Genomic DNA, 21,265 nt, shown 5'->3' on the forward strand with positions numbered 1-21,265 from the left:
TTGCAATTGTACCAGCCTCCACCACATCCTCTGGCAGCTCATTCCATACACATACCACCCTCTGCTTAAAAAAGTTGCCCTTTAGGTCTCTTTTATATCTTTCCCCTCTCACCCTAAACCTATGCCCTCTAGTTCTGGACTCCCCAACCCCAGGGGAAAGACTTTGCCTATTTACCCGATCCATGCCCCTCATGATTTTGTAAATCGCTATAAAGTCACCCCTCAGCCTCTGACGCTCCAGGGAAAACAGCCCCAGACTGTTCAGCCTCTCCCTATAACTCAAATCCTCCAACCCTGGCACCATCCTTGTAAATCTTTTCTGAACCCTTTCAAGTTTCACAACATCTTTCCAATAGGAAGGAGACCGAAATTGCATGCAATATTCCAACAGTGGTCTAACCAATGTCCTGTACAGCTGCAACATGACCTCCCAACTCCTGTACTCAATACTCTGACCAATAAAGGAAAGCATACCAAACGCCTTCTTCGCTATCCTATCTACCTGCGACTCCACTTTCAAGGAGCTATGAACCTGCACTCCAAAGTCTCTTTGTTCAGCAACACTCCCTAGGACCTTACCATTAAGTGTATTAGTCCTGCTAAGATTTGCTTTCCCAAAATGCAGCACCTCACATTTATCTGAATTAAACTCCACCTGCTATTCCTCAGCCCATTGGCCCGTCTGGTCCAGATCCTGTTGTAATCTGAAGTAACCTTCTTCGCTGTCCACTACACCTCCGATTTTGGTGTCATCTGCAAACTTACTAACTGCACCTCTTATGCTCGCATCCAAATCATTTATGTAAATGACAAAAAATAGAGGACCCAGCACTGATCCTTGTGGCACTCCACTGGTCACAGGCCTCCAGTCTGAAAAACAACCCTCCACCACCACCCTCTGTCTTCCACCTTTGATCCAGTTCTGTATCCAAATGGCTAGTTCTCCCTGTATTCCATGAGATTTAACCTTGCTAATCAGTCTCCCATGGGGAACCTTGTCAAATGCCTTACTGAAGTCCATATAGATCACATCTACCACTCTGCCCTCATCAATCTTCTTTGTTACTTCTTCAAAAAACTCAATCAATTTTGTGAGACATGAATTCCCATGCACAAAGCCATGTTGACTATTCCTAATGAGTCCTTGCCTTTCCAAATACATGTACATCCTGTCCCTCAGGATTCCCTCCAACAACTTGCCCACCACTGACATCAGGCTCACTGGTCTATAGTTCCCTGGCTTGTCCTTACCACCCTCCTTAAACAGTGGCACCACGTTAGCCAACCTCCAGTCTTCCAGCACCTCACCTGCGACTATCGATGATACAAATATCTCAGCAAGAGGCCCAGCAATCACTGTCCGCATGTTGGTGTGTTTGTGTGTGTCTATTTGTGTGTTTGTCTTGATGTATTTCTGTGTCTGTGTCTGTCTGTTGGTGTATTTGTAGGCCTGTCGGTCAGTGTATTTGTGTTCTGTCTGTCTGTTGGTGTGTCTGTTTGTTGTGCATGTGAATGTCTGTCTATGTGTTGATGTGCTTGTATGTCTGTTCTTGTGTTGATGTCTGTCTGTTGGTGTCTGCCTGTTGGTGTCTGTCTGTTGGTGTCTGTCTGTTGATGTCTGTCTGTTAGTGTCTGTCTGTTGGTGTCTGTCTGTTGATGTCTGTCTGTTGGTGTCTGTTGGTGTCTGTCTGTTGGTGTCTGTCTGTTGGTGTCTGTCTGTTGGTGTCTGTCTGTTGATGTCTGTCTGTTGATGTCTGTCTGTTGATGTCTGTCTGTTAGTGTCTGTCTGTTGGTGTCTGTCTGTTGGTATTTGTGCCTTTATGTACTTATTGAAGAATCCCATGCATTCTGCAGGATTTTCACTTGCTTTACTGAGAAACAGCTTCTGAAATTTGTGTGTGTATGTTTTCCAGGGTTGCTACAGCTTGATCCGAAAATGGTTTGATAATAACTTTTTATTTATTGGAATTGCCACCATCTGTGTTTCAATTATACAGGTCAGTACTTCGCATAAATTCATCAGACATTGTTGCATTCTAACATTCCAACAGTGAAAGCATCACTCTGAGACCATTCTGAAGGAATGCCACAGATAACTTTCATATGCTACTTTCCTTTTTAAAGAATACTCTCAAAGATTCTAAGTTGAACATTTGATTCTAAGTTGAACATTTGAGTTCTGAACGCATCTCTGTGTTAAAAATAATTTCTCCGAACCCTTCCTATCCTTCAGTAATGTAACTATTGCTAGAGTGACGGCTTTAAACAAAATTGTGTGGGGTGGAGAGAAGGTTCATGTGAGGGGCGATGTGTTACGTTAAGGAGAATGTACAAGGTAATAGGGCAGGATAGTGATACGGGCACTGGTAGCTAGAACATGATAGGAAGGGACACAATGAGCAGCGCACCAGTAAACTAGATCAGATAGGGAAATGGGTTAAAAAAAAGACAGAATTAAAGGCTTTTTATCCAAATGCTCTCTCCATGCATGACAAAATGTTGCCTCACGTTGGGTGCCTTCATTTAGGGCAGCATGGTGACTCAGTGGTTAGCACTGCTGCCTCCCAGCACCAAGAATCGCGTTCCATTCCAATCTCGAGTGACTGTGTGGATTCTGCATAAGTTTCCCCCGGCTGCTCTGGTTTCCTCCCACAGTCCAAAGATTTGCAGGCTAGGTGAATTGACCAAGATAATTGCCCATAGTGTTCAGGGAGATGTAGGCTAGGTGCGTTAGTCAGGTGAAATGTAGAGTAATAGGGTAGGGGAATGGGTCTGGGTAAGATATACATCAGAGGGTCAGTGTGGACTTGTTGGGCCAAATGGCCTGTTTCCACACTGTACAGGTTCTATGATATCTACAAGATAAATGAATTGATAGCAGTGATCTTAACATGTGAGTATAGTATGAAAGTAAATACAGAGTCAGGGCTGCAAGGTGACCAGGGGTGGGACCTGAAAGTTCAAGGGGATTTGATATTTCGGAAGGAAAGAAAAAGAAGGCAGGATTTCCGGTGGTTTTGATCAGTGCAATGGTGATCTTGATTTTGCAGATTTGGTTGTGGAATCCACTTGGGTAGAGATGAGAAACAGCAGAGGAAAGAAGTCATTGGTGGAAATGGATTATAGGTGGTACCCAGTGGGACAAGCTGTACATTGAGAGATATCGGCGGCTTGCTGAAACATTGCAGAGTGACTTAACCTTTACATAGTTTAAACAAGTCAAATTTGCTTGAAGGATGATTTTGTGGCTATTTGGGACAGTTTATTCGACTAATAGATCCTTTGATGCACCAAGAAGCAGGTTATTTTAAGTCCTGTAATGCATAATGAGACAGAATTAATTAATAAGACTTCACATTAAAGGGTGATCAGACACTCAGCTTCACAATGAGAGATGTGGGTCCATAACGAGTGCCTTATGCCCAAACGCAATCACAGGGGTATGAAGCAAGTTGGCTAAAGTGGACTGGGTGAACAGGTTAAAAGCCAGGACAAATATTCTGTGACTTATCTCACCCTGGGAGACACAGAAAACATCTCAAGAGAGGTGGCAAAAGGGAGAAAGGAAACTGAAAAGTCTCCGTCACGGGAGAAGTACTTGGCCAGCTCATGGGACTAAACAGTGAAAAGGCCCCTGGACTTGATGGTCTTAATCCTAAAGTCTTAAAGGGATTAGCTACAGAAACAGTGGCTTCCAAATGCCCTATATTTATGAAAAGTCCCAGTGAATTGGAAAAATGTGAAATTATTCAAGAAAGGAGGAAGACTGAAAGCAGGACACTAACAGTTGGTTATCCTAGAATCCCTACATCATGGAAACAGGCCCTTCAGCCCAACAAGTCCATCCCAACCCTCCGAAGAGCATCCCACCCAAACCTATTCCCCTACATTTACTCTGACCAATGCAACTAACCTACACACTATAGCATTTTAGCATGGCCAATTCACCTAACCTGCAAATCTTTGGATTGTGGGAGGAAACTGGAGCACCCGGAGGAAACCCACGCAGACACGGGGAGAATGTGCAAACTCCACACAGACAGTTGCCTGAGGCTGGAATCGAACCTGGGTCCCTGACGCAGTGAGGCAGCAGTGCTAGCTCACCAAGCCACTGTGCTGCTCATCCTCCTGTCTGTCATTGGGAAATTTCAATTTTCAAACATCATTGGACAATCAGCACGGTTTTGTGAAAGGGAAATGATGTTTGACAAAATAATTATAATTCTTTTGAGATTATATCTAGCAGGGTAGACAAAGTGGAACCAATAGATGTGGCGCATCTTGATCTCCAAAAGCATGTCAAAAAGGTGCCACATTAAAACAAAATATTTAAGATAAGGACATATGTTTTTCGGGAGGTACATTGCTGTGGATAGAGGTCTAGCTGGCAAACAGAAAGCATAGAGTTAGGCCAAATGTGTCAGTTTAAACTTGGCAAACTGTCAATAATGGTATGTCATAGGGATCAATGCTGGCACCTCATCAGTTTATCATCTATGTTAATGACCTGGAATTACAGTATTGTAGCCAAATTTTCTGATGATACAAAGATAGGTGAGAAAATAAGTTACTTGGATGGTGCAAAGAAATATATCAATAAGTTAGGCCAAAATTTGGCAGATGGAGTACATTGTGGGAAAATGTGATTTTCTCCATTTTAGCAGGAAGCAGAGAATATCAAAATATTATTCAAATAGAAAGAGAGAGAGAGAGAGAGAGAGAGACTGCAGAATGCAGACAGACAGACACAGGTGGGTGTCTCTGTACTTGAATCACAATCTATCAGCTATTAGGTTCAGTAAGTACCTAGAGAATGGCAGATAGCTACAATTGTTGCATGATCGGTTGTGAACTAACTGCATAGTAGGACAATCTTAAGGACTGATTCCCAATGAGGACTATACCTTTAAGATAGGGGGCGGTGGTGGTGTGGGACGGAAATTGAAAGTGAACAGGACAAAATCTGGCAATTGAAAGGGTGGTGACCTCTGATGAAGGTTAGTGTCTGAGGTGTGCTTTCTGTGACCGGGGAATGGAAAATACTGACATTTAGCTTTTATTGCCTTCAGGTACTCGGAATGTCATTTGCCATGACCATATATTGCCAGATCTGTAACAACTACAAGTCCTATGAAAATTGACCTGATTCCATAGATCCGGAAGAGGAAAACCCCATCCTGTGGAATTGTAAATGTATCTGCAATCGTAGGTTCTGTTCTTCTGAAGACTGGGACTTTGCTCATTTCTTATTGCTGTCTATTACTAGATGGTGTGAGTTTTAACTGTATAAATGGATCTATCTAAGTTGCCGACGCCTCACCTCTGGTACATCTACAGTTCCTCTCATGGCTCTCCCTTTTGGACTTCAGTGGCACCTCAGCAAAGTGTCAGCCTTTGCCTTATCATTCTGTTTATTGGGAAACTTTGGGGTTGAATCATCTTGCATCTCACTCTCTCTCAGAGTAATGGGCAGAGTCTCTCTGTCTTGGCTCTTATGTCTATCATTCCAAACACATAACAGTATGCAGAATTACACAGGATATTCGTCATGGTAACAAGCCATTACAACTGAGCAGACCAGCAGGTCAGTATTTATGTCCCATGTAAGCCTCCTCCCTCGCCCCTAAATCTAACGCTATTCCTTTCGCACTTGTGTCATGACATAGATTTTTCTTATAATCCATTCAAGCCCTCCACCCATGACTTGAGGGAGCAAGTTCCAATTTCTAAGCATTCATACCAGTGAAGGTGTTTTGCCCAAATTCTGTTTTGAATTTATAGGTGACTATAACTCCTAGTCCAGTCTTACCCAGAAGTGGAAACACTTTCTCTATGCCTGTCCTCCCAAATCCTTCCATCACCTTAAACACTATGGTTGGCCACCCCTCAATCTTTCTTTTCTAAAGAATAGAACCCCAGCCTGATCAATACTTCCTGATCACAGCCTCTCAGTTCTGATATCATCGATGCAGCCTTCTATTCCAACTTCTCCAAGTAATTTCATCCTTTGGATCATGTGGAGACCTGGACTGTTCTCATCCCACGGAATGTGATCTAACTACAGTTTTATACACGCTTAATGTAACTTTGTTTTCCAATCTGCCAGTGCTGGACCTCAGTGTTTATTTATTAACTCGTCTCACTACTTTTAATGATTTTTGTAGTCCCTCCCTTATTTAAATGTTTATTATCCTTAGATCATAAGGTTCTTACCACAATGGATGATCTCTTGCTCCTTGATGCTGAATTGAAATTTGCTAGCCCTACCTGATATTGGAGTGATGTACTCATTATCATTTGGACTTTCCTGGGCCTACACTTGGCTCTGGACCACACATGAATTCGCCTCATGACCGTCTTGAAAATGAAAATTATTATTTTGGGCAAAACAGACAATGAACTGTGACAATGAACGAAGGGAATGAATGGTATCACCAACTGGCTACTACGTTTGCCAATGGTTACATCACCTTCTGAAGGAGCTCATTGGCTGTGGGTGCTCTGGGGGTAGCTGTGGAGGTGGGAATCATGAGATGAATTTCTGCTGTCCTTCAATCTGGAGGTCAGTTATCACTGATTGTTTTCGTACCAATGGCATTGTATTTGGCATGTGTGCAAGCTCTTTGTACATATCCACTTGTGCACACATGCCCTGGCAGTGTCTTGTTCACAGCCTGTGCAGGACACTGGTCCAAAACTGGACCAGCTGTAGACTGCATGAAAAAACATGAAGGACTCTCCTCGCATTCCTGGACTGAAAGATTCATCTCCTTGAATCCCAGGAGACAAATCGCACAACCATGTAATGTCTCTGAATGTTTCACATAAAGAGTTACTAAAATCTTGGAGATGGAGAAAGGGCTGGTTGATAAGATGTGCAATTGGAATTTCTTTTATTCATTCAGGGGACGTGAATGGACATGGGTGAGCCAGCATTTATTGACCGTCCCTAGAAGGTGGGGCTGAGCTGCCTTCTTGAACCGCTGCAGTCCGTGTGCTGTAGGTAGACCCACAATGTCCTTAGGGAATTCTAGGAATTTGGAACCAGTGGAGGGTCAGAAATACAGCTCACCATAGATGACAACTCTCTTCTAGACACCTTGGAAGTGTAAGAATCTGCCCCTTCCCTCTGGTCTGCTTTGCACTTCCTTATACAAATATTGGGTTCACATTTGCTGATTCTTCAGACTCAATTCAACTCAGTCATTAATAGTGACATGTTGAAACTCATTCTCATTGGCTGAATATTGGAAACTCCAACAAAATATCTCACAGTGCAATATAAGAAGAGAGGAAGTGACATATTTAGTCACCACGAGGAGGTGCTGAAGCATACAGCTCCAACTATGGTATGTACTGTAGCAGTGAGAGTCAATAGAATGGGAAGGGCCAGAATGTTACTTCCCAGTCAATTACATATTTCTAGTGTCAAAATGTAACTGCTGCTTAGCACTAGAAGGATTTATTTTAAGGGGCTGAATGACCTTTTCTCATCTTTGCCTGTTCTTGCTTTGTAAATTATGCCAAGTAAATCGAGGCTTTAAGATCTAACATAACTATAATACTGCAGGTTATTAGGAAGAGTTGAGCCGTGATTCCAAATTGCCTTGGGAGTGTGTAATTGATTGCTGACAGAATGTGACCACAGAGCCGGTTATATCCCATTAATATTAAAAATGTTAATGCTATACTTCCAAAGACTGTGTGCACATTTTAACTGTCCCAATAGGGCTTTAGTATTGAAATATGGTTTCAGAATAAGTTTGAGCCACCTCATTGACATGTTTGATCAATTTGAGAAGACAATACAATGATAATCACAAATTTAAATAACTGTCTTCAATTATTGATACAAGTAAGGTAGAAAGTGTTACAGATAGGAGCTCAAACGCTTGGAGATCATGATCAATCCAGTCCTGAAACATCTTTTTCTTTGGTCTTTGTTTCTCTATCCGATATATTGTTCTGTACAGACGTCTTTGATGCTGCCAATGGATACGCCACTATTCCTGACCAGAATGGAAATGATTTGATCATTTGCTCATCAATCAGTGCTGTAAACTTTTATGCTTGTAATTGATATTTTGTAACTATTCGTTATCCATTGTAATTCATTGCAGGTATCACTATGCTTTTAGAAAGAGTATTTCCTGCATTGCCAGTCACAGGTTTCTGCACTGGAGATTATTTTCAAATAAACTGTGTAGACTGTTTGTTGTGATATACTCCTTAAACAATAGGCCCTTAATGCCAAGTAAATAAACTTTTTTTTTGCCATAAAAATTGTCTGTTTTATGTGAGTCCTGTTATACATCCAAACCTACCTCCGACTCACTGTTGGATGCAGTAGTGGCAATAGATACATGGAGAAAATCATGGGAAATGGATCAGGCACAAATCAGGGCAAGCAGAAATTGTGGGGATTATTGTAGCTATTGGCATAAATAATGGGGAATGAACAGTCAAACAAAAATGAGAAATTTTAGAAAATTATTCCCAGTGAAGGATTAAATCCTATTAATTTCTCCAGCACTAAGTGGCAACAAAATCTCTGGAGATCTGACAATTGAGGATTTGAAAAGAGAAAGTTGCAGAAATAGTGGATACATTGGTTTTCAGTTCAAGAATTCCTGAGACTCTAGAACAATTGCATAGATATATACCATGATTTTAGAAAAGAGGAAGAGAGGAAGGAATAAAAGCAATTAGCTTGAGATTTGTGTCCAGCAAAATACTAGAATCTACACTTGGGACATGACAATGGAGCACTTTGGAAAGTAATAACATAATTGAAATAACACCACAGAGGCTGGTATCCTGTCACCAAGTCACCCTCTATTTACCCAGCAAGAAGCCTTGAGACTGATCCAGCTCCCTCAGAGCCACCTCACAGAGTGAGCAGAACCCCTGACACTCCTGGTTATATCTGTCAGCCAAGGCTCCCTGATTGAACCAGATTAACAGGCCCAATCAGGGAACTCATAATGGAGTCATAGAGATGTACAGCACCACTTGTCCATGCCAACCAGATATCCCCACCCAATCTAGTCCCACTTGCCAGCCCCCGGCCCATATTCTATGAGCATCCGAGGAGCAGAAAAATCGACGTTTCGGGCAAAAGCCCTTCATCAGGAATAGAGGCAGTGTGCCTGCAGGGTGGAGAGATAAATGAGAGGGGGTGGGGAGAAAATAGCATAGAGTACAATAGGTGAGTGGGGGTGGGGATGGAGGTGATAGGTCAGAGAGGAGGGTGGAGTGGATAGGTGGAAAGGAAGATATGCAGGTAGGACAGGACAAGGTTGAAGAGCTTCAGGGCAGAGATGATGACCTGGGGATTGCCGTGAGAGAGAGACCCACTGAGATTCTTGTAGAGAGAGGAGGTAAACTTCAAGGCAGACATCCTTGCAAGAGAATTTGCAGTAGGGTTAAAATCAAATAGGTAAAAACAAGGACTGCAGATGCTGGAAACCAGAATCTAGGAAAAAGCACAGCAGGTCAGGCAGCATCTTGTTTTTAACTCGTTGACTTTAACCCTCCTCGTCTGCATTTTCCATGTTTTATTTCTCCATCGACCCCTTGATTCTTTTCTCTAAAACATACCTGAAAGAGAGAGCTCTTCAGCAGGAGACGGCTTTGATGGGTCCCAGGGCAGCAGCAGCAGGGTTCGCAGACCCAGTGTGACTGCAGGGCTGGTGTAGCCCAGAATGGGACACTCTCTCTGGGGGATGGTGTGGGCTGGTGTAGCCCAGAGTGGGACACTCTCTCTGGGGGACGGTGTGGGCTGGTGTAGCCCAGAGTGGGACACTCTCTCTGGGGGACGGTGTGGGCTGGTGTAGCCCAGAGTGGGACACTCTCTCTGGGGGACGGTGTGGGCTGGTGTAGCCCAGAGTGGGACACTCTCTCTGGGGGACGGTGTGGGCTGGTGTAGCCCAGAGTGGGACACTCTCTCTGGGGGACGGTGTGGGCTGGTGTAGCCCAGAGTGGAACACTCTCTCTGGGGGACAGTGTGGGCTGGTGTAGCCCAGAGTGGGACACTCTCTCTTGGGGGACGGTGTGGACTGGTGTAGCCCAGAGTGGGACACTCTCTCTGGGGGATGGTGTGGGCTGGTGTAGCCCAGAGTGGGACACTCTCTCTGGGGGACGGTGTGGGCTGATGTAGCCCAGAGTGGGACACTCTCTCTGGGGGATGGTGTGGGCTGGTGTAGCCCAGAGTGGGACACTCTCTCTGGGGGACAGTGTGGGCTGGTGTAGCCCAGAATGGGACACTCTCTCTGGGGGATGGTGTGGGCTGGTGTAGCCCAGAGTGGGATACTCTCTCTGGGGGACGGTGTGGACTGGTGTAGCCCGGAGTGGGACACTCTCTCTGGGGGGCGGTGTGAGCTGGTGTAGCCCGGAGTGGGACACTCTCTCTGGGGGGCGGTGTGAGCTGGTATAGCCCAGAGTGGGACACTCTCTCTGGGGGATGGTGTAGCCCAGAGTGGGACACTCTCTCTGGGGGATGATGTGGGCTGGTGTAGCCTGAAGTGGGATACTCTCTCTGGGGGATGGTGTGAGCTTGTGTAGCCTGAAGTGGGACACTCTCTCTGGGGGACGGTGTGGGCTGGTGTAGCCTGAAGTGGTCAGTCTCTTGGTGGCAAGGCCTGGGCTGTAGAGCACAGAGCAGGACACTCTCTGTGGTGGCATAACTTGGGCTGGAAAGCCTGGAAGGTGTCTCTGATAGCAGCATGGCATGGGCTGGACTGCAGAGTGAGACGCTGGTGACAGTGTGGCTCAGCAGTTGTGAAGGAAAGGTTGGACTCTCTTTAAGTTATCATTTTTTATTTTATGTATGGCTCTTATGTGTATGTGACGGTACACCCTTTCCGCTGTAATGAATGAAAGTGACAATAAAGGATATTTAAATTCCTGATTTCTGCCTCTTTTTTTGCCCAGAAGGCAAGTGGTATTGGGTGGCCCTTTCAGAATCACGGAATTGCTTCCTGGTCAACATTGAAAGTCGCCGTGCCTCCTACGATAATCCCTAGACCTTCATGAAAAGCCTCCAGGTATTGAATTAGGACTTTACTAAGGCAGCCATTTTCGAATCAAAAACTATTGAGCTAGCCTTGGTGAATTTTTCTCAACCGATTCCACCCCATCCAGCTTGGACCTGTGTCTTTTACTCCAGTCAGTGGTAACTGAACCAACTGCTTCTCATATGATACCAGAACTGAAGTCATATCCTTAATCTGTAAAGGTTCCCTGGCGTAGGTTCTCATTGCAGCCAGGGTCTTGTGTGATCTCAAGGCTTGTAGCCCAGAACAAATTTTGGTAAAAACTAGTTCTGTGATCACTGAAACGGCCGAACTAGTATGACCCTAATTAGAACCGGGTGATCATTTAACCAGATAATTATCTTGATTGCTTCTGATCTGGATATTGCTAAGCAACTTAGCTGTCCCGAACCAGATAACAGTGGTCTTTAGAGGGTGTGCACTCTCCTGGATACTGGCCTAGGCTTTCTCTTATTCCATTTAGGTCTAATGGGACTCATTTGCTCTCGAGTCCTCAGCAACAGACTGCCAGTGGCATGTGAGTTTGGTTGAACCTTTGATGAGATTCTGAGAGACTGTTTGGTATGTGGGATTAATGATGTAAACATGCCTATTAGCTGAAGCCCAACGAGGCTTCAAACAGGCATTGCAGCTGGCTTGATCATTTAAAAGTACAGCAAGTGGTGAGTTGCGGGATATTCTGACAGAAGTGGACACCCTCGCCAGGCTGACTGAGCCGGGGGAAGAGCACTTGAGTGACGGTAATTCCATCGCCTCACTCAGGACATCTCCTGAACCGAGGGACTCTAGGTCAGCTCACAGCAAAACAATGGCAGCCCGGATCCTGAAGAAAAATTTAACCGTTTGGCCAAGGCTTAGCTTTGTTTTGGGGATTTGTTGTGGGCTGACCTAGAGTCCCTCAGTTCGGGATATGTCCTGAGTGAGGCCTTTACCCAAGTGGTATCCCCCCGGCTCAGTCAGCCTGGCGAGAGTGTCCACTTCTGTCAGAATATCCCGCAATTCATATGTTCCACTTGCTGCATTTTCTAATGATAAAGCCAGCTGTAGTGCCTAGTTGGGCTTCAGCTAATAGGCATGCTGACATCATTAAACCCACATGCCAAACAGTCTCTCAGAATCTCACTCAGGGAAAAACCAAAGTGACATCCCACAGACAGTCATCTTCACCGAGTCAAAAATCCTGAGATGGAATCCCCTGGTTCTCGAATCACTGAAGAAAACCAACAGTATCTCAGAATTAGAGGAGGCTTGGGGCCTTAATATTCCTGACCTAAATCCATCAATTGTTCAAAGGTTTTGGTGTCTAGTGTCTCAGGGAAAGTTAGGCTTCTAATAACCAAACAAGCTACAGATCCACAAGCTGTCAGGAGAATTACTCATTGCTTTTCATCTGCTCCAGAGTCCTTTGCCCAGAAAAAAAAACATTCTTCCCACTTGCTGGACCCAGTCTTTGATGGCAGGATTGATTGAGTCAAGTTTCCCAAATAACGGCATGATGACAGAAATGTTTACTTCAACTCAAAGATGACTGTTGTGAGTGAATTTCTTCAGGAGCGTACTGGTTTTGCTTACTGCCACTGAGATAACTCCAGAGGCCAGTATCCCGTCACCATGTCACCCTTTATTTACACAGGGAGAGTCTTCGACGCCGATTCAGCTCCCTCAGAGCCACCTCTCAGAGTGGAGGGGATGTCTGACATTCCTGTTTATATCTGTCAGCCAGGGCTTCCTGATTGGACCAGACTATCAGCCCCAATCAGGGAACTCATAATTTATAAAGTCTGTTACAATCACTACAAAATTGAAATGGAGTCAATATAAATTTGCAAATTAGAAATAATGTTTGATTCATTTGTTACAGTTTTTTTGAGGATGTAACTAATAGGATGGACAAGAGGGATCCTGTGGATTTTCAAAAAGATATTTGAGAAGGTGCCACACAAGAGGTTATGTGGAAAAATTGTATTATCTTTTCTGGGCAAATGCTATTGGGGCAGATGGGATTACAGGAAATTTGGTTACATTGATTGAGGATTGGTTAATGGACAGAAAATAAAGAAAAAGAACAAACAGCTCATTTTCAAGTTACTATAGGGATGCCACAAAAATGGGAACTTAAGTCTCAGCTATTTACAATTGATGTTATGATGAAGCTTAATGAAATTGAACCATGTTTCTAGGGGATGGAGAGTCGGGTGGGAAAATAGATGGGGAGCATACAAACAGGCTGTACAGCTTTATGGTTCTGTGAGGTTAGGTGAGGAGGCAAGAACCAGCTGGATAGATTACAATATGGTGGTGACCATTTCAGTGGAAAAAATTAAGGAGAATATTGTCTCATTCTCTGGATGTGGATGTTGCTGACTGGTCTGGAACTTACTTCCTTTGCCTAATTGGCCTTGAGGAGGCGATGGTGGGCTGCCTTCTCTGAGGTTACAGCCCATGGGGCATGTTGCAAGGCTGGGAAATGTTTCTCTTCAGAGGGACTTGTGTGTTCTTGCAGGTAGGATTATGAATGCGAGGTGATGCATTTTGGGAGGACTAACAGGAAAGGGAGTACAGGTTTACTGGTGGGACCCTAGGACGCACAGCGTTTCAGACGGACCTTAGTGTGCACGTCGATAGGCCTTGAAGTCAGCAGGTCAAGCAGATAGGATGGTTATGAAGGCATAGGGGATATTTGTCAAGGCAATGAATACAAGAGCGCAGAGGGTACATGGAGCTGTGTATAACATTAAAGTAGTTGTGCAGTTCTGGGTGTCCCACTATAGGAAGGACGTGATTGTACTGGAGAGGTTGAAGACGAGATTCACCAGAATGTACCCTTGGCCAGTGTGATCCAGCTATGAAGAAAGATGAGATAGGCTGGGAATGTTTTCCTTCGAGTGCAGAAGCCTGAGGGGGATCTGATTGAGGTGTACAAAATGTTGGAGCGTCATTGATAGAGGGATCAATAACCAGGGGTATGCATTTCAAGTAAGGGCTTTAGAATGAATTCAAGGAGATTTTGTCAACCAAGAGAGTGTTGGTATCTGGCATGTACTGTCTGAGAAGGTGATGGACGCAAAAAGCCCCACAACATTGAAGAAGTACTTAGATGGACTCTGGAAAAGCCATAGCATTGAAGGCCACGGGAAGTCTGATGGAAAGTGGGATTAGAGTAAATGACAGATGCTTGATGATCAGCATGACACAGTAGGGCCAAAGGATCTTTTCTCATATTTTTCACAAAACTCCGCGACTCAATAAAATAAAGGCAGGCCTGTCGAATTATTGTGATGGTGCTGGATCATAGAGCGCTAATACAGAGAGTAATTGTTTGCTGCAAACCAGAGCAAAACACTGGAGAAGCTGAAAAAGCTGAAATACAAATAGAAAATGCTGGAAATGTTCAGCAGGGCGCAGCATCTCTGAGAAGAGACACAGATTTAATTTTTTTAGGCCATTGGAAATGTTGACAAAAGAAATTTCTTCTTGTGGGTAAAGATCTGCTACCCTGCGTACCCATAGCAGGCCCACACAGAACATAGGAAAGCAAACTTGGCCAAACTACACCAGAAACACCCAGAATGCCTCAGCAGTGACCAAACAGGCTGAACAAGTGAAACCAGACAGCACCCGCAGACAAGGGAATACATTTCCCAAAACACACTAACAATACCCAGTCAACATAACTGTCCCAAAGCCCCAGGGGCAGTCTCATAACACAGCAATACCAAAGGCACACAAAGAACAGGTCAGATGGAGGGGCACCACCAAGGACCTTGCTCCCAGGACAGAAACAATGGAAACACCTTACTGTTACAACAGAGGCATTCTCATCTACCTGCAAAGAGAACTGGAATCTCCTGATCCCATTAAAACTCATTGATCCTGTCAGGATGTTGCATTGTCCCGAGAATCAGGACATTCTTCCGATAACTGGTTTTCAATTATCATCATTGTAACTGGATTACTCCATTTCCAAACATGTTGTATCTTTCTCCATTTTAATTAACCTCGTTGTACAAGATTCCTATAAAACCTGGCTTCATCCTCAGCTCGAAGAAGAGAACCCATGGTCTACCTGTACAGACTGTCAGTTCTGTTACAGTCTCGTCAATTTCTCTTCCAGCCATATCGTGGGTAATAAACAGCTTGTCAAATTCACCCGATCTGGTTTGTGTGGTCTGCTTTATTGGGCTAATATCTCCAAAACTTCTCCATCTCACTTTACTTACAGTGCTGACCCCGGAATCCAAATGCCCTATTGTTGGAATAAATTGGAATCTGACCAATTATTTCCAGAAAATTTTTCCCCAAAATCCGAACACATTTTCAGAATCCAAACACCACATACCATTCAGGTCGCACATTGTTTGTTCAGTTCGTCCTGGGAAGTAGGTGTGAAAGCATCTCTCGTGTGTCCATCACTAGTTTACCTCATGTTTTGAGTGTGAGCAGCAGCGGAGGTAAGACGAACCCGGAAGACTGCAGCTAAGGTAAGGCAGTTTGTTTTAAAAGTACTTACCGGTAGCGGACAGCGGCGTTTTCCATTCCACAGAAAGAGCGGGAACAGCGGGGGAAGTGATGAACACGAGAGGGGCAGCCGGGAAGGAAAGCAGTGACCATATATATCAGCAAGGCGGCTAAACCTGAGACTCTACAACTGTAGTGTCTCCCACCCGCACTCCTCCTCTAACCTAGTTAATAAGCTAAGGTTCATTCTAAAATTCCTCTATTGAATATAAGTTTGTTATTGATTGTATAGCAACTTGAACTAAGCTTTCTACTTTAGTTCTGAGTGGGTGTTCAGGTATGTCGGGAATGGATGCTAGGACAGTTGCTTGCTCTTCCTGCAGAATGTGGCAGGTGGGAGACATGGCACACGTCTCCACTGGCTACATCTGCGGGAAGTGCACCCAACTCCAGCTCCTTGAAAACTGTGTTAGGGAATTGGAGCTGGAGCTGGATGAACTACGGATCATTCGGGAGGCTGAGGGGGTAATTGAGAGGAGTTACCGGGAGTTGGTCACTCCTCAGGCTCAGGACAAGGATAGATGGGTTACAGTCAGGGGGAGGAAAGGGGGCAGACAGACAGTGCAGAGATCCCCTGTGGGCATTCCCCTCAGCAATAAGTATACCGTTTTGGATACTGCTGGGGGGGATGACCTACCAGAGGAAAGCCATAGCAGTCAGTTCTCTGGCACTGAGCCTGACACTGTGGCCAAGAAGGGAAGGGGGCAGAATAGGAAAGTACTCGTGGTAGGGGACTCGATAGTTAGGGGAATAGACAGGAGATTTGTGGTCAGGATCGGGATTCCCGGAAGGTATGTTGCCTCCCTGGTGCCAGGGTCCGGGACGTCTCCGATCGGGTGTATAATGTTCTAAAAGGGGAGGGCGAACAGCCAGAAATCGTGTTACATATTGGCACTAATGATATAGCCAGGAAAAGGATTGAGGATATAAAAAGTGATTGCAGGGAGTTAGGGTGGAAGCTGCAGAGCAGGACAAACACAATAGTGTTCTCTAGTTTACTACCGGTGCCATGAGGTAGTGAGGTGAGGAACAGGGAGCGGGCGCAGCTTAACATGTGGCTGCGCAGCTGGTGTAGGAGGGAGGGCTTCAGATATGTAGATAATTGGGATGCCTTCTGGGGAAGGTGGGACCTGTACAAGAAGGATGGGTTGCATCTGAACTGGAAGGGGACCAATGTCCTGGGTGGAAGGTTTGCTCGAGTAGTTCGAGAGGGTTTAAACTAGTATGGCAGGGGGGTGGGAACCTGAGCTGTATACCGGAGGTGAGAGTTGATGCAGATGAGGCAATAGCAAGAGGTAGACCAGCTAGTGGGAAGGATTTTCCTGGGAAGGAACCAAGGGATCAGTTAAAGTGTGTTTGCTTTAACGCAAGGAGTATCAGGAATAAAAGTGATGAGCTTAGAGCATGGATCAGTACCTGGTGCTATGATGTTCTGGCCATAACAGAGACATGGGTTTCTCAGGGGCACGAATGGTTGCTGGATGTTCCAGGGTTTAGAGCATTTAAAAAGAGTAGGGAGGGGGGAAAAAGAGGAGGGGGTGCAGCACTACTAATCAGAGAGGGTATCACAGCTACAGAAGCTTCCATTGTGGAGGAAGATCTGCCTACCGAGTCAGGATGGGTGGAAATTAGGAACAGCGAGGGAGCAGCCACCTCGTTAGGGGTTTACTACAGGCCCCCAGTAGCAGCAGGGAGATGGAAGAAAGCATAGGTCGGCAGATTTTGGAAAAGTGTGGACGTAGTAGGGTTGTTGTAATGGGTGACTTTAACTTTCCCAATATTGATTGGAACCTCCTTCGAGCAGAAAATTTGAATGGAGCTGTTTTTGTAAGGTGTGTTCAGGAGGGTTTCCTAACTCAGTACGTTGACAGGCCGAGGAGGGGAGAGGCCATTCTAGACTTAGTGCTCAGAAACGAGCCAGGGCAGGTATCAGATCTTGTGGTGGGAGAGCATTTTGGTGCTAGTGACCACAACTGCCTCACATTCTACATAGCTATGGAGAAGGAGAGGATTAGGCAAAATGGGAGGATATTTAATTGGGGAAGAGGAAATTATGATGCGATTAGACATGAGTTAGGAAGCATGGATTGGGAGCAATTGTTCCATGGTAAAGGCACTATAGACATGTGGAGACTGTTTAAGGAACAGTTGTTGCAAGTGATGAATAAATATGTCCCTCTGAGACAGGCAAGAAGGGGTAAGATAAAGGAACCTTGGATAACGAGAGCGGTGGAGCTTCTCGTCAAAAGGAAAAAAGGTAGCTTACATAAGGTGGAGGAAGCTAGGGTCAAGCTCAGCTCGACAGGACTACAGGCAGGTGAGGAACGAGCTTAAAAATGGTCTGAGGAGAGCCAGGAGGGGGCACGAGAAAGGCTTGGCAGAACGGATTAGGGAGAACACAAAGGCATTTTACACTTATGTGAGGAATAAGAGAATGGTCAAAGAAAGAGTAGGGCCGATCAGGGATAGCATAGGGAACTTGTGTATGGAGTCTGAGGAGGTAGGGGAAGCCCTCAATGAGTTTTTTGCTTCTGTCTTTACGAAAGAAACAAACTTTGTAGTGAATGAAACCATTGAAGAGCAGGTGTGCATGCTGGAATGGATAGAGATAGAGGAAGCTGGTGTGCTGAAAATTTTGTCCAACATTAAGATTGACAAGTCGCCAGGCCCAGACCAGATTTGTCCTTGGCTGCTTTGGGAAACGAGAAATGCAATTGCTTTGCCACTTGCAAAGATCTTTTCATCCTCGCTCTCCACTGGAGTCGTTCCTGAGGACTGGAGAGAGGCAAATGTAATTCCTCTCTTCAAGAAAGGAAATAGGGAAATCCCCGGCAATTACAGACCAGTACGTCTCACGTCTGTCATCTGCAAGGTGTTAGAAAGGATTCAGAGGGATAGGATTTATGACCATCTGGAAGAGCATGGCTTGATTAAATGCAGTCAACACGGCTTTGTGAGGGGCAGGTCATGCCTCACAAACCTTATCGAGTTCTTTGAGAATGTGACTAGAAAAGTTGATGAGGGTCGAGCTGTGGATGTGGTGTATATGGACTTCAGCAAGGCATTCGATAAGGTTCCCCATGGTAGGCTCATTCAGAAGGTCAGGAGGAATAGGATTCAGGGGAACATAGTTGTCTGGATACAGAATTGGCTGCCAACAGAAGACAGCGAGTGGTAGTAGAAGGAAAATATTCTGCCTGGAAGTCTGTGGTGAGTGGTGTTCCACAGGGCTCTGTCCTTGGGCCTCTATTGCTTGTAATTTTTATTAATGACTTGGATGAGGGGATTGAAGGATGGGTCAGCAAGTTTGCAGATGACACAAAGATTGGAGGTGTCGTTGACAGTATAGAGGGCTGTTGTAGGCTGCAGCAGAACATTGACAGGATGCAGAGATGGGCTGAGAGGTGGCAGATGAAGTTCAACCTGGATAAATGTGAGGTGATGCATTTTGGAAGGTCGAATTTGAAAGCTGAGTACAGGATTAAGGATAGGATTCTTGGCAGTGTGGAGGAACAGAGGGATCCTCTGTTCAAGTACTATGCAAGTACATAGATCCCTTAAAATGGCTACCCAAGTAGACAGGGTTGTTAAGAAAGCATATGGTGTTTTGGCTTTCATTAACAGGGGGATTGAGTTTAAGAGTGGTGAGATCTTGTTGCAGCTCTATAAAACATTGGTTAGACCGCACTTGGAATACTGCGTCCAGTTCTGGTTGCCCTATTATAGGAAAGATGTGGATGCTTTGGAGAGGGTTCAGAGGAGGTTTACCAGGATGCTGCCTGGAGTGGAGGGCTTATCTTATGAAGAGAGGTTGACTGAGCTCGGACTTTTTTCATTGGAGAAGAGGAGGAGAAGAGGGGACCTAATTGAGGTTTACAAGATAATGAGAGGCATAGATAGAGTCAATAGCCAGAGACTATTTCCCAGGGCAGAAATGACAGGTCATAGTTTTAAGCTGGTTGGAGGAAAGTATAGAGGGGATGTCAGAGGCGGGTTCTTTACACAGAGAGTTGTGAGAGCATGGAATGCGTTGCCAGCAGCAGTTGTGGAGGCAAGGTCATTGGGGACATTTCAGAGACTACTGGACATGCATATGGTCACAGACATTTGAGGGTCCATACATGAGGATCAGTGGTCGGCACAACATCGTGGGCTGAAGGGCCTGTTCTGTGCTGTACTGTTCTATGTTCTATATTTTCACCTTGATTTGTGCTGTTTATTTAAATTATTGCCCCTGTGCACCCAAGAAGAGCAGTGAAGCAAATAAGAGGAAGAGGAAGTCCGTGAGACTTGCAGTTAAAAGTGTCTTGAAAATGGTTTTCTTTGGGTCCAGAAACTGATTAATTCACTTTCCATTATTTCTTATGGGGAAAAGAGTTTCGGAATCTGAACGTTTGCAATCAGAACAGATTCCTGGAACGAATTAAAGTCGGATTCCGAAGCACCACTGTAGCTTGATTCTAATTTAATAATATTTATTATTTTATATGATTTATATTCTCTACATCCTTATTGTCACTCTTAAAATCCTGACAGATCAAGTTCTACTTGTATACTTCTTTCCTAATGTTTGTTAATACTCTGAATGGTTCATCATTTTGTCAAAGACAACATCTGGAATACCACTGTCTATATTTTGCAGTGTCATTGACTTCAGTTCCATAATTGATGAAACATTAAATATTTCATAATAAATCTTTGTAATACACCTTTATAATACACATTTACAATAGACCTTTACAAAGGATCTTTACAATATACCTTTACAATAGATCTTTATAATAGATATGTATAATAAACCTTTACAATAGACCTTCATAATAGACCTTTATAATAGATCTTTACAATAGATTTTTATAACACATCTTTACAATAGACGTTTAAAATAGACCTTTACAATAAAGCTACATAATACACGTTGAAAATAGACCTTTACAATCGACCTTTGCAATAGACCATTATAATAGACCTTTACAATAAACCTTTATAATAGACTTTTATAATAGATGTATAAAATCGACCTTTACAATTACCTTTATAATAGACCTTTACAATAGACCTTGCCAATAGATATTTATAATACATCTTTATAATGTACATTTACAATATACCGTTACAGTAGACCTTTATAATAGACCTTTAACATATGCCATTACAATACATCTTTACAATAGACATTTACAAAAGGCCTTTACACTGCACTTTTACCATAGACCTTTACAATAAACCTTTATAATAGACCTTTGTAAGAGACATTTACAATATACCTTGACAATATACCGTTACAGTAGACCTTTATAATAGACCTTTAACTTATGCCATTACAATACATCTTTATAATAGACATTTACAAAAGACCTTTATAATGCACCTTTACAATAGACCTTTATAATAGACCTTTACAATATACCTTTATAATTGACCTGTATAACAGTCCTTTACAATATACCTTTACAATAAACCTTTATAATAGGCCTTTGTAAGAGACATTTACAATATACCTTGACAATATACTGTTACAGTAGACCTTTATAGTTGACCTTTACAACATACGTTTACAATACATCTTTACAATACACCTTTACAATACACCTTTACAATAGGTCTTTACAATAGAACTTTACAATAGACCTTTACAATACACCATTACAATATACCTTTACAATACACCTTTACAAGGGACCTTTACAATA

The 21,265-nt window shown here is 43.9% G+C and overlaps 1 protein-coding gene across 2 annotated transcripts in view; it reads left to right on the plus strand.

The window, feature by feature from the left end:
* Positions 1-8,258, plus strand: part of LOC132828469 (leukocyte surface antigen CD53-like) — a 61,716-nt gene extending 53,458 nt beyond the window's left edge. For both annotated transcript variants that reach the window (XM_060845627.1, XM_060845629.1), the window contains exons 7-8: positions 1,914-1,997; positions 5,070-8,258. In XM_060845627.1, the coding sequence (XP_060701610.1) occupies positions 1,914-1,997; positions 5,070-5,141 (156 nt within the window). In that variant the 3' untranslated portion in view covers positions 5,142-8,258. The remainder of the gene's footprint in view (positions 1-1,913; positions 1,998-5,069) is intronic.
* The last annotated feature ends 13,007 nt before the right edge of the window (positions 8,259-21,265 follow it).

The sequence above is a fragment of the Hemiscyllium ocellatum genome, chromosome 26 (genome assembly GCF_020745735.1).
Source record: "Hemiscyllium ocellatum isolate sHemOce1 chromosome 26, sHemOce1.pat.X.cur, whole genome shotgun sequence".
NCBI classification, from domain to species: Eukaryota; Metazoa; Chordata; class Chondrichthyes; order Orectolobiformes; family Hemiscylliidae; genus Hemiscyllium; species Hemiscyllium ocellatum.